This window comes from Spinacia oleracea, chromosome 5 (genome assembly GCF_020520425.1).
Source record: "Spinacia oleracea cultivar Varoflay chromosome 5, BTI_SOV_V1, whole genome shotgun sequence".
NCBI classification, from domain to species: domain Eukaryota; kingdom Viridiplantae; phylum Streptophyta; class Magnoliopsida; order Caryophyllales; family Amaranthaceae; genus Spinacia; species Spinacia oleracea.
This window is the reverse complement of record NC_079491.1, coordinates 88,079,171-88,093,320: the sequence shown is the minus strand read 5'-3', so window position 1 is coordinate 88,093,320 and position 14,150 is coordinate 88,079,171. Positions and strand designations below refer to the sequence as shown.

The window sequence follows — 14,150 nt, the reverse complement described above, 5'->3', positions numbered from 1 at the left end:
TCTCTTGTTGTATGTTGATGATATTATCCTTACTGCATCCTCTCATGCTCTACGTTGTTCTATTATGGAAAAGCTTGCTTCTGAGTTTGCAATGAAGGATTTGGGTCCGTTGAACTATTTTCTTGGTATTGCTGTTACCCGTCATTCAGGTGGGTTATTCTTGTCTCAACGTAAGTATGCAGAGGAGATAATTAACCGTGCTGGCATGTCATCGTGCAAATCCTCGTCCACTCCGGTTGACACCAAACCCAAAGTAAGTTCGACTTCAGGGGATCCGTTCAAGGATCCAACCTTGTACCGTAGTCTGGCTGGTGCGCTCCAGTACCTCACATTCACACGGCCAGATATTTCTTATGCTGTACAACAAGTTTGCTTACATATGCATGATCTGCGGGACACTCATATGCTTGCTCTTAAGCGGATCATTCGATATATTCAAGGTACTATCACTCACGGCCTACACCTTTATCCTTCCTCCATCACGGATTTAGTTTCGTATACTGATGCTGATTGGGGTGGATGTCCGGATACTCGACGTTCTACGTCTGGGTATTGTGTGTTTTTGGGGGACAACTTGATTTCGTGATCGTCTAAGCGGCAGCCTACTCTATCCCGTTCTAGTGCTGAAGCAGAATACGGGGGTGTTGCTAATGTTGTCTCTGAATCCTGTTGGATTCGAAACCTTCTACATGAGCTCCATTGTCCAGTCCGTAAGGCTACATTAGTTTATTGTGATAATGTAAGTGTCATCTATCTTTCTGGTAATCCGGTGCAACATCAACGCACTAAGCATATTGAGATGGACATTCATTTTGTTCGTGAGAAGGTTGTGCGAGGTCAGGTTCGTGTCTTACATGTTCCTTCCCGTCATCAGATTGCAGATATTTTCACTAAGGGGCTTCCCCTTGTACTTTTTGAGGATTTTCGGGACAGTCTCAGCGTTCGTCTTCCTCCCGTTTCGACTGCGGGGGTGTGATAGATTATGTAAATAATCTAGTGTAATCGTAGATATTATTCTGTGAATATCATAGATTATTTTAGTGTATATTTTATATTCCTATAATGTACGCTAGTATATATACCCTTTGAGGTTAATGAAAACATTACGGAAAATATTCTTTCATGTATAAATATAACCCATGCTGGATTAGCAAATAAGAACGAAAATCTGGTTTTACTTAGGAAAGCAGGCCAAATCCTCAACATGTAATCCTTTAAGAAAATTCATAGAAAAAGTTACTGGTAGTAGGAATTAACCTAATAGGGCTAACAGCTCATCAAACTAATTCCCGCCGGTCGGTAGTTTGTTCGCTTGCACGTCTTCCTCACTCGATACTTCCACGTTAGGGGGATGACGGGGAGTATGCCCTGCAGCAAACGTCTGGGCGGCCTCTATCGTTACCCTCTGGACACGAGTTTGTTGATCATCACTTTGAAAATCCCTCTCTTGAGGGGGGCGCTCGTCCCTGCTTGGACGAGCTCAACTTCACTTTCAGGTCGTCGATCAGTTATGTTGTTGTACCTCCCCACAGACGGAGCCAAATGTTGTGAGGTTTTTCCTTAATGCTAATGACGAGGAGGTATTCGGTCCGACACAGCTTGATCTCTGGTCTGACCTGCAAAACAAGAATATTCCTTTCATAATATTCCCTCCGATGCGTAAGTAGGTAAAAGGTTTTAGATTGAGAGAGAAGGCAGAGCACAATAAATTAGGTGGTTGTAATGAGAAACTGGATGGTCTTTGTCCCTTCGGACTTTGAGCCTTATATAGTAATAGCTTTTCCAAGGAATGACTTACGAATCCTGTTATATGATTGGTTTGGCCTTGAGGGGAGGACATGTGTCTTCTGCCTTGAGCTGCCTTTTTAGAAATTGACATAAGTGGAATTTTTGGGCCTATTTGAACAATGCACGTCTTAGGTAAATCATCGTAGAGTCGTACAAAACTTACCTTTAAGAACATAGGACCACGTACGACCGAGATTCATTATAGATTACTAGTCTTATATGGTGCGATATTATATAAAAATTTAAAAAATGTGTTATCACAACTAATCACCCACGAAAAAACTTTGTTTCCGAATGTTGAAAATAGCTTTTCCATGACACGAATACGTCTATTAGGCTGCATAAACGTAAACAATTTTCTTTTTAATTTTAAATACAATATGAGCTAATTAAAATCAGAAGATATTAGTTATAGACTTATAGTAGATTGAAACCTAATCTAGTTGTCATATAAGTCTCTGTCACTTTCAGTGGAGGTGCTTAAACATGACCATGAAATCAGAGATGTATCTGAGTCATTTCAGATAACTTTTAACCAGAAAAGTAATATGGAAGACCATGGAAATGAGAACTTTACTTGACGAACACTCTAATGTAAGTCCAGTCACTTTTTCTACAGCAATTGTTTGCCTTCCTCATATGCTCCCTTGGGTTCCATGTAGCTTTTATGCCTATTTTTGTCAATAATATCTCAAAGAAGCACCCACTTATGGCAGGGGGGAGGGTCCCAAATGGAAAATTTGTTAGAGAAGAATAATTCATGTATGGTTATCTGGTTCTGCAACAATATTCTTAGTCCATACTTCCAAAACGTACACAGTGCAAGAATGAAGATAATTTAATACGCAGTATTTGACAAAATATTCAAGAGATATTTCAGATTCAAAATTCTGATGAATTAATTCAAGGGGATGTACAAATTTGAGGCATTGATACAGATGGTTATATAAGAGAATGTAACAAAAAATACCAGATAAATGGATTGAATTTGACTTGTAGAGGATGAAGTACCAAACAATAGCAGAACATCGCCAATACGAAGTTAGAATCTGTTTTTCCCTTACCATGGTCCTTCACAAAGCATCTTAATGACGGTATAATTTTGTGAATTGTGAACCTCTTTCCATGGATTTGACTTACTAATCAAAACCAACAAAAATAACTCAAAATAACCAACCTGATTAAGTATATGATCAAATTCAATTTAAAATACATTGCAAGAGTTACAGCTTAATACTTCCTCCGTCTTTTAATACTCGCAACGTTTGTTAGTTTCACGCATGCCGATGCATAACTTTGATCATTTATATCTTAAATTCTCTTTATGCAAAAATAATAAAAAGTTGATATTTTGAAAATACACATTGAGACGAATCTAACAAGATCCCACATGATTACGTTTTATCTTATATAAAAAACACTACGAATAGTCAAAGTAGATTATATGAATAGTGACAAAAGTCTAAACGTTGCGAGTATTAAAAGACGGAGGAAGTATTTTTTTAAAAGTGAGTAGATATTTACTCCTTTATAATCTTCAGTTTCAATCCTCTTCTGGTGTATCTCTGTGCGGAAAGATTACATTTTACTCCGTATTAGTTTTCCTTTTTGCATTCTTCATGTTATTTGTGTATTCTTTACATCTGGAATTTTTCTTGATTCAAGTAATTTCATTGCTCTGACAACTTGACTATGATTTCTAGCTTTAAAGGTTGTTCTTGTTTGCATGCTACTTCTTGATTCCTCTTTCACTCTTCATTGAGATATTCTGTATGTACACCTAGTTAAGAGTGTTCTGCACACCTCTGGTTTTTGGTCAGAAGATATGTGAAGATGTGCTTCATCAATTAAACAATCAATTGCTTAATAGAGGCCTTCCTAGATGACATCGGACCTCTTTAAGCTGTAATTTTGGTGGCAGCATCTGTTTGGAGGTCTATGGTATTGTTGAAAGCATTAATACTAGAGGAAGTATTTTCGGATATCAGATATGTGTGGGCAAATACATATCATAGTAAAAGACAAAATAAGAAAAATGATAAAAAAGAAATTAAATGGTACTTTTTAAACAAAAATGGTACTTTTTTTAACTGAATGATACTTTTTTTTACAGAATGGTATTTTTTTAACATAAATGGTACTTCCTTTTTTGTCTTTTATATCCGAAAAAACAACCTCTTAGTATTGTAAGAAGTTAGAAACAGCATTTCTGCAATGATGCACAAAACGATTACCAACATGATACAATGAAATTCAACCCTAACTCCCCTTACCCACCTCTTCCTTACTTCACTATCCATAAATTCTGACAGCCACCACCTCTACTACCTGCCTTCTTCAAACTTCATCACCACCACCACCACAACCACCTTGTTAAAAAGCATGTTAAATTAAACAATTAATGAAAATTTATACACTAAAAATAATTGAAATCAACAAAAGAAACCCATATACGAAGAAGCTTATCATTGAACTCCTCAAATTATGAATCTGTTCTTCTCAAATTAAGATTCTTTCTCTCTAATTCTAGGCTTTGAACAATTTTTTGTCATTTCCTGTAAACAAATTTTGATTGTGATATGGTGATTTTAGGGTTGGTATGAGAGAGTTACGAATCTCGCCGTTTATGGATTCTCGAGCTTTGAAATTACGGATGGATTCTTCGAAAATGGATTTAATCGCATGTTGAATCGGCTTTAAAATGATTCATTAAAAGTTTCCAAGCGGACCCATTTCTCCATGATGAAAAATTCATTGCGATTACGATTAAACTTTGAAAAATCAATTCAAAAACAATGAACTTTAATAAAATCAATTGGAATTTCAAACCTGGTACCAATTACCACATGGGGATCAAATTGTCATCCACAATTAAACCTGCAACATTCAACGGAGATGACAAACCCATCTCAAAATCTGATCCAAACCCCAATTCAAGTCGCGTTCAAATTTTCCCCAAATTAACAAATCAAATTGGGGATTTCCCAAAATAGAGATTTGGGATGAACAAAGATTAGGTCTCAATTTTTTCTTTTTGTGATTTTATGGATTTTTTCGAGCATAATTTTGATGAAGAATATCAAAGGAGAGGATGTGAGGGAGGAGAGAGAAGAAGACGGGAAGGAGGAGAGCAAGGTTGAATGTGAAAATGTGGGGTATTATCGTCAATTTCAAGGTGGACATCAAAAGTGTATTTCGAAATTAACCTCAGCTCTTGGCTTATATAGTAGAGATTAGGGCCATTTACACGTAATTAGTTCTTCGTTGGCACACTTTGCTTAGGTGTCAAGGATAAGGGGGAGAATGCTATAAACGTATGGTAAGTGATGGGTAAAATAAGGGACACGTACGTGTCGTATTATGAGTGGTCCATCCCTTTCTTCGTTGGCACACTTTGCTTAGGTGTCAAGGACAAGGGGGAGAATGCTATAAACGTATGGTAAGTGATGGGTAAAATAAGGGACACGTACGTGTCGTATTATGAGTGGTCCATGAGGGATGGTAATTTTACCCGCAACAGAAACAAAATATTACGGTGTACAAAAGGAAATTTTGTCAGAAAGAACCTTTTAAAACACAAAAAAAGTAGTCGTTGACTACCGGTAAATGACATTTGGTCCTGATTCACAAAAAAAAAATTCCAATAGAGCCTTATTTCACAACTTTTTTTTTTAAAAGGTTATTTCTCACAATTTTTGTGTTTTAAAAGGTCATTTCTGACAAATTTCCCTGTACAATATGATGCTTTTCCAAATATCTAGAACTATCAATTACGATCAAAGGGTTCAAAGTTTAACCCTCCCAATAGTAAAAGTGTGACGAGCATAGTGAAATAAGTATTTTTTTTTTTTTTGAATGTAAGGAAATAAGTATTTAAGACTAGCCGTAAAGAAATTAAAGAAAATGAACCATATATTGTACTTCGCACTTCGTATTAAATGTAAACCTAATATAAAATAATGTAAATTTTTTATTTATTCCGTTCCTTAATATTGCACCATATTGACTTTACGTTTCTTAACATATGATTTTGACTCTTAATATCTCAAATTATTCATAAGTAAAATTGTTAAAAAAAATGATATTTAAAAAGTATATATATATCGATAGGAATCTAACAGATCTTACGTGAGTACATGTTTTCTTTTATATATATATATATATATATATATATATATATATAAATATATATATATAAACTACGTATATATTACAAAAGATGGTTAAAACACATTATAAACATCATAAAAGTTAAAATGGTGCGATATTTAAGGAACGGATAAAGTAATACTACCTCCGTTTCATAAAGTTCTTTACGCTTTGGAAAATGTGTCCAAAGTATAAAAAATTTGACCGTAAATTCTCATCATAATATACATCAAAACGTCACATCACTAGTGGAAAATGACTCATTTGCATCGCACATTTAAGGTCATTTGCGTCGCACATTGTGCGACGCAAAAGGTCGCGACGCAAATGACTAAAAGTCATTTGCGTCGAACAAAAGTGCGACGCAAATGACTCTCATTTGCCACGCACATTAGCTAAATGTGCGACGCAATTGACTTTTCTGGCGCCATGCTGAAAAGTCATTTGCCACGCACATTAAGCTAATGTGCGTGGCAAATGACCTTTTGGCGCCAAAAAAAATAAGCCATTTGCGTCGCACATTAAGCTAATGTGCGATGCAAATGACTTTGAATTTTGTAAAATAAATAGGTTTCATTTTAATATATATATATATATATATATATATATTAAAATGAAACCTATTATATAGTAAAATGGACAACTCATATTATTAAATAGAACAATAATTAGGCTAAAATCAGTGTAGTATCGAGCAATTACGTCCCAACAATCAAGGCCAAGGCATAGCAAGTGATGAGATCGAACGAAAAGCAAAAGACTGACTGTGATGCAAACAACATCAATTAGGCTAAAATCAGGTCTATTTAGCTACGAAAGCTGCTAAACCCCAATAAAACACAATTTCTGATATTTCTCTCTCTTCTTCCCAGGAACAATCAACCCAAAAAACATGCAATTATCCGAAAATCAACTTGGGAAAATCAAACTTTTCAAAATTCTCCTGATACACTCTGTTGAGCATACAAAACCTTTGGCCTAACAGACCATAATATCTGAGATATGTCCTCTCCTGGCTGCAGCACTCCAATAATATTATATTCAACTCCATCTGCAGTGACAATTTCAGATGAGTTTCACATAATAACCAATTACAAACAGCAAAAACAATAAAATCAGCATAAAGAAAATAGCAGTGCTACACAAACAAATAAAACCGGCATAAAGGCAAAGAAATAATTAAATTTTACTGACAATCTTAAGAACTACAACTAAAGGGAGATTCCAGAAAAATACAAAACTGCATAAACAAATTAACATGCATCATTGACGTTCTGAACAGCAAAAGGTATACATCAGAGCCATGGTAGGATACTAACTGAAGGATTGCCTAGTATTTCTGAAAGAGTTCAAAAATATTCAGATTAAATTTACACAGAACATGTAAAACATAAGGGTGCAAAGAAAAGAATCTCCCAAACTATCAGAGAAACAATTTTCAGATCAAGCCCCTTTTGCACAGTCTGATGCACTTCAAGAACAGAATTTAAGGCAATAAGAAAAGCTGTTAGAGAAATCCAAAAGAGAAGAATTGTTCTACCTCTTGCCCAGGCTCAAGTTTGATTTTCAGCAATTTGTGGCCAGCTTCTTCAAAATCTACACTGGACATAATTGTTAAATATATAGTTCTTCGGAGATTTATAAGGTTGGTTTCTGTTTCATCTTTTATCTGCATTTGCTGCTCTTCATCGTCTTCGTCGTCTTCATCATCGTCCTCATCATCATCATTTGGTCTACTCTGGGCTACAACTGCAACCAAACAAAACCAATGAATAATAAGCTGTGGGATTGCCTATTAAGCAATATTTACAATATAAAATATCAAGAATATATACGCCATATGGGCTTGAAGGAAAAACAGAAGCCATAATACAGTTTACCAAAGCAGGGGAGAATCGAAAGAAACTTCCATTGCCAACCAAATACTGTAGATATTATTAAGAAATAGAAGTATGAAGTTTGAAATAAACAGCACAAGTCTCTTATTTGGTAATAAGGGATTCTAAACATAAGTAATTAATACCATCGTCTATAAGATTTGAATTTTTCATAACAAATTTTATCTCCAAATCCTCAAACTTGTTCATCATCACAAAATCACGAGGTGAATTGGACAAAATCATAGCGAACAGAAACGGAACGCCTGAAAATCTGTAAGAGTTTATGGGACTACAACCAACACAACGGCATTCAAAGCGACAAATAGAATTGCATATCAGCTCTGTGAAATCCTCATAAAGCACGAACCTTTGTGAGGATTGCATATCAACAAACAGCCTACTTGATCAACGATCATAACACCAACTGCATACTCATCAAAAATCAAACCAAATTCTAACACAAACCCTTTGGCGAAGCAACTGCATAATCATCAAAACAAAACCAAAATCTAACACGAACAGAAATTCAATCAAACCTTAATCATTCAGCGACCGAATTAAACAAATAGCCTTCCAATTAGAAATTATCAACCAATCAGAAACCTTGTACAACAGTAGAAGAATATAAATATGAAATTCGGCGATAATACTTCAAACCCCTAATTCAAAATTGATTAAAACCCTTAATTCCTCAGCAATTGATTAATATCCTCCATCTTAAAAATTGCGCAAATATTACACCAATCAATCGGAAAGAAGCCAAGAAAAGTAGCAACAATCAATAAACCAGCCTATAAATTTGGAGAATTCGAACTTCAGAAATACAATCAAACCCTAATAATTTAGCAATCGTAATAAACAAACAGCCCTCCGATCAGAAATTAAACCCTAGATTCAAGAAGGCATAATAAATCAATTAATGAGTAGCTGGCGTTAAGAAACGGGTTTACTGGTTACCTGAGGAGCGTTGTCAAAGAGGTCCTCTGGTGTAGAACTACAGAAAGCGACAAACTCCCGCCATTGTTGCTGTTGTTGTTATGGCGGTGTAACCCGGGACTAATTCGGTCTGAGTCGACTCAACAGAATCCCCCCAAAACTCAGCCCCACTTCCACCGCACCCAAGATGAGTCGCCGCCGAGTCATCCACCTCAGAGCCAGAGTTTGCAGAGAACGCGGCTTGAAATCCGGCTGAAGACGTCATCGCTTTCAGATCTAGGTTTGCCTTCTTCATATTCGCTAAGCTTGAATTTTAAAACAAATTTGAGAGATTGGGATGATTTGGTGAGAGAAGACTTTGAAGGGAAAGCTCGAATCTGATTCTGAAGAAGAGACAGAGAAGCTTTGGACTTTCAACAAGGAGATTTGGAAAATACGAGAGAGAAAGACTGAAAGAGTTGTACAGGGGAGGCAGGAAATGTATGAGAGAGAAAGGGAATAGGAGCAGGTAGACTGCGTCGCACCAAATTAAAAATAAAAGGAAAAGGTTATAATTAAATTTGAGAAACTTCCGAATTTTTTTTAACTCATTTGCGTCGCAGAGTTACTAATCTGCGACGCAGATGACTCTTAGAGTCATTTGCGTCGCAGATTAGTAACTCTGCGACGCAAATGAGGTAATATTTTGCGTCGTATTATTACTAATCTGCGACGCAAATGACTCTAAAAACATCTTAGAGTCATTTGCGTCGCAGATTAGTAATTCTGCGACGCAAATGACTAATTTTAATGCTTAGAACTGTCAATTGCGTCACATGTTTAAATGTGCGAGGCAAATGTGGTGATGCAAATGAATGTTTTTCCACTAGTGACATGTAAGATCTTGTTAGATTGGTCTCAGGATGTATTTTCAGAATATCAAAATTTTATTATTTTTCACATTCGAAATTGGATATATTAGTAGTTAAATATTGCATTCGAGTCCGTGCAAATAGTAACTGTAAAGATCTTTTGGAAACGAAGGTAGTAGATTAGAAGCACGAAATTGGAATAATTCCTCCTACAATGATTAGCCCTTCTCCTAGAGTTAGCTGCTGTAGCTCCATTCCACCTTTCAGCCAATATGTTGTCAATCTCAGTTGGTGTACAAGGTATGGTAAGTGCACCCTCGTGATCAAACCCATACTCCTCAGCTGCTTTTTCCAACAACACAAGAAACATAGGATGTGTTAAGTAACTAAGAGGCACCATGAATCGCTTCGTCTCCACTCCATCAACCGCCACCACCGCAAAATGGCCTTCCTTGACGACATCCTGTGGCGGCACTACCGCTTTAGAGTCTCCGAAATGACATGATGATGCCTCCTCATGATCATGTTGATCTTGGAGCTCTTCGACGTCAGACATTATTGAAGGTAACGTAGTTATCCTAGAGGATAAAATATCATACGATATATATATCGGTAGTCTCTTCCATAGGGAAAGGCAACTTTGTAGGTTCTTCATGACCAATTTGAGCTTGATCAGCTTGTTTTTCTTAGCAATGTGGTTAGAGTTTGCCATGTGTTTTTTTTTTCCGATCTTAAGGGTTTTGGTCAAATATATTTAGGCTTTATAGGGTTCACTTGTTATGAATTTTTTGTTATTCTTTGGTGAGTATTTATAGAAGTTATTGACAGAAGATAAGATGGCAATGGAAGAAAATGGCTAAGGCAAGAAAGACACCGAGGAAGAAACGACAAAGGAAGACCGATGCATGTGCATGAAAACCCAGCGTATGTAACGTCTATGTCGCAGTTGTCCATAACGACATAGTCGCAGTTGTCTATAACGTCTATGTCGCAGTTGTCGCAGTAATTAAGTTGCTTCTACGTACGTACACTTGTACGTAGTACGTATATTTGGATATTATTGTCTTAACCATGTACGAAGACTAATTAAATTAAATTGGTCAAATGGTTAAAACCCGTGCTTTCAACCTAGGTTCCACCTCCACCTTCATGGCAGAAACCACAACTCTCCATCACGGCGTTGTCCGAGCTCGAGATTGCAGCATCTCTAGCTTCCACATCGAATGTGATAATCTTCTAGTTGTCAATGAAGTTTTATGTGTTTGATCTACTCTTTCGCCAATTGATCGTAGCATCACTGATATTCGCCACATCATCCTTGTTTCCTTTGCAAACTAGGAAATTTGTCATATATACTGTGAATCAAACCGGGTAGCAGACTAGATGGCTAATATTGTAAATCTTATTTCCTCTAGCTTATATATTGAATTTGTACCCTATTATTACTTCTATCGCCCTAGGGTCGAATTTTAACAAGTTTAGGCTGTAGTGATTTGAGGTGATCATCTTTTTTTAATATTACTGTAAGACATGCTGTAAAATTTGAGGGATCTAAACCTCTCATATTATGCACACATTTTATACTAGGCACAAGCTAGTTTTGTAGATAAACAAACAAATATGCGGAGTAAGCATTAAGCAATCAATTCCACTTGCATGGACCCGGTCCACCATAAGATTACCATGGACCAGGGTAATTAGGTAATTTTAACAATGAGTAAATTATAGAAACTGTAGGTTCTGTAAAGTAACTATATCTCCAGAATAATAACTATGAACATAATAATGATAAGAATAACTATTCTATCCAAAGAGTAACTATATCATATAGAAAAGTAATTTTAACTGTAAAACAATTACTACTATATATTCATTCTTGCAGACAAAAAGAGTAAATTATAGAAACTATAGGTTCTGTAAAGTAACTATATTTTAAGAATAGTAACTATGAAATAAATAATAATATAGTAATTTCGATGAGAACAATTATTCTATCCAAAGATTAACTATATTATATAGAAAAATAACTTTAGCTGTAAAACAATTACTATATTATAAAAATAAACAATATGATATAGATGGTTTAGAGGTCATATAGTAATTTTTTCTATTATATATCACATAATTGCTGAAATATAAAAGAGTAACTATATATCAAAAGTAACAGTAATTATAACTCTTGAACAATAATAAAGAAAACATTAACTACTTGGTTAGTTGTTTTAGCTACGACATTCTAATTCTTTGCATCTATTAAATAAACCATGTTAAACTCAAATGTTTTTTGAACTAAAAAATACTAATCGACACGTCCACGTGGACCACGTCTCTTTTTTCCACCAACACATCATGTCCTTCCTCTACCACGTTATTGGTTTCCATTGTTGTCAGGATTTTCTTCTTCTCCTCCTGCTTTTGTTTTCCTTGCAGAATTTATTCTTTGCACGTTTTCAATTCTGGGTGCATCATCTTTGTATTTCTGAATCAATAATATTTAAACTAAGTTAATAATTTAACATTTAAATATGAAAAAATAACATAGTAACTATGTAAAACGTGTAGTTTCTATTATGCATCATATAGTAACTCTTACAAGTAACGATGGTAAAATACTTGCAGAATTGCATATATAGTTATTGTTATTGTTATAGTCATATAGTTACTGTCAAAATAATATAGTCACTTTTATTAATAATAACATGGAGTACAAAGAAAGATCATAAAAAGAACATAATGATAAGATAATAACTATTAAAAATATATAGTTACTATTATACATGATATAGTAACTCTTAATATTAATGATAGTCATATACGAGCAAGGTTGTAGATATAGTTATTGTTATGATCATATAGTTGTTGTGATCATAACATAGTAACTCTTATTACTAATAACATAGAAGACAACAAAGAACATGAAAAGAACATTATAATATACATAAAAAACTATACCAAACATATAGTTACTATAATACAAGATATAATACCTATAAATATTATTGATGGTCATTTAGTCACAGAGTTGCAGACATAGTTGTTGTGATAATAATATAGTAACTCTATCCATAATATAGTAACTATATCATTAAAAATATAGAATAACATAAAAACATGCACATAACATAATAAACTAACATAGTACCTATTTCAAAAATATAGTAACTATATAAAATGTACAATAACTATTAAAGAAAATAAACATATGGTAACAAGTCATGATAAAATAAACATAATATCTATTTCAAACATATAGTAACTATATAAATAATATAGTAACTATTGAAGAAAATAAACATATGGTAACACATCATGATAAAATAAACATAGTACCTATTTCAAACATATAGTAACTAATATAATAATATAGTAACTATTATACACATATAGTAACCATTATAATCATACAACAACTAGCTTACATATAGTGACTATTATTATAATATAGTAACTATTGTACAAATATAGTAACCATTATAATCATATAGTCACTATCTAAGAAGCAGACAAAAATATACTCGAAATAACATATTACATAATGTAATCGTATAGTAACTATTATTTATCAAAAAGTCACTATAAACTGTTCTTAACATAGTAACTATCTTAAACACATAGTCATTGTTTTAAATTTATAATAACTTTCTAAAAAATATAGTAACTATTTTAAACACATAGTTACTGTTTTAAAGTTATAGTAACTTTTTAAAAAATATAGTTACTCTAAAAACTACTACTAACATAAACACAATGAATATTCCAATGACTATTAAAAACATTATTTCGCAACATAAATTAAAGGTAACTATATCATTTATATACTAACTATATGAAACACTAACCCTAATTTCACCCAAACAACAAACACTATTTTTACCTCTTGTGTTTTGCTGCATCAATTCTTAAAGTTCACAGCCTTTGTCTCTTTTTTCTAAATTTAAGGCATTATTTCTTCTTATACAAATGATATTGTAAAGTATTTTTGAAGATTCGTCACTAGATAGTGCAACTTTAGGACCTGGAATAACATGTGATTGATACTTCGTATTATTTTCTTATACAAATATTAAATATATAGTAACTATATAAACCATATAGTAACTATATAAAACATATAGTGACTATTATTAAAATATAGTAACTATTGAACACATATAGTAACCATTATAATCATATAGTCACTATCTAAGAAACGGACAAATACATACTCTAAATAACATAGTACATAATGTAATCGTATAGTAACTATTATTTATCAAAAAGTCACTATAAACTGTTCATAACATAATAATTATCTTAAACACATAGCTACTGTTTTAAACTTATAATAATTTTCTGAAAAATATAGTGACTATTTTAAACACATAGTTACTGTTTTAAAGTTATAGTAACTTTTAAAAAAAGTATAGTTACTCTAAAAACTACTACTAACATAAACACAACGAATATTCCAGTGACTATTAAAAACACTAATTCGCAACATAAATTAAAGGTGACTATATCATTTATATACTAACTATGTGAAACACTAACCCTTAGTAACCATTAA

At 33.7% G+C, this 14,150-nt stretch overlaps 1 protein-coding gene and 1 long non-coding RNA gene across 2 annotated transcripts; both read right to left on the bottom strand.

The window, feature by feature from the left end:
• Positions 1-1,103: 1,103 nt before the first annotated feature.
• Positions 1,104-5,045, bottom strand: LOC130460691 (uncharacterized). Its single transcript, XR_008920700.1, has 2 exons — positions 1,799-5,045; positions 1,104-1,616 (listed from the first exon to the last, which is right to left on the bottom strand). It is a non-coding gene; the product is annotated as an uncharacterized lncRNA (long non-coding RNA).
• A 4,662-nt stretch (positions 5,046-9,707) lies between these two features.
• LOC110778579 (protein SMALL AUXIN UP-REGULATED RNA 54-like) lies at positions 9,708-10,386 on the bottom strand. Its single transcript, XM_021983125.2, has one exon. It carries the CDS (start codon positions 10,314-10,316, stop codon positions 9,711-9,713), a length of 606 nt encoding a protein of 201 aa, XP_021838817.2. The 5' UTR covers positions 10,317-10,386; the 3' UTR covers positions 9,708-9,710.
• Positions 10,387-14,150: the final 3,764 nt, after the last annotated feature.

Bases quoted from the DNA above. Each gene is read 5' to 3' on its own strand.
- LOC110778579 (XM_021983125.2), bottom strand. From the start codon at position 10,316: ATGGCAAACTCTAACCACATTGCTAAGAAAAACAAGCTGATCAAGCTC.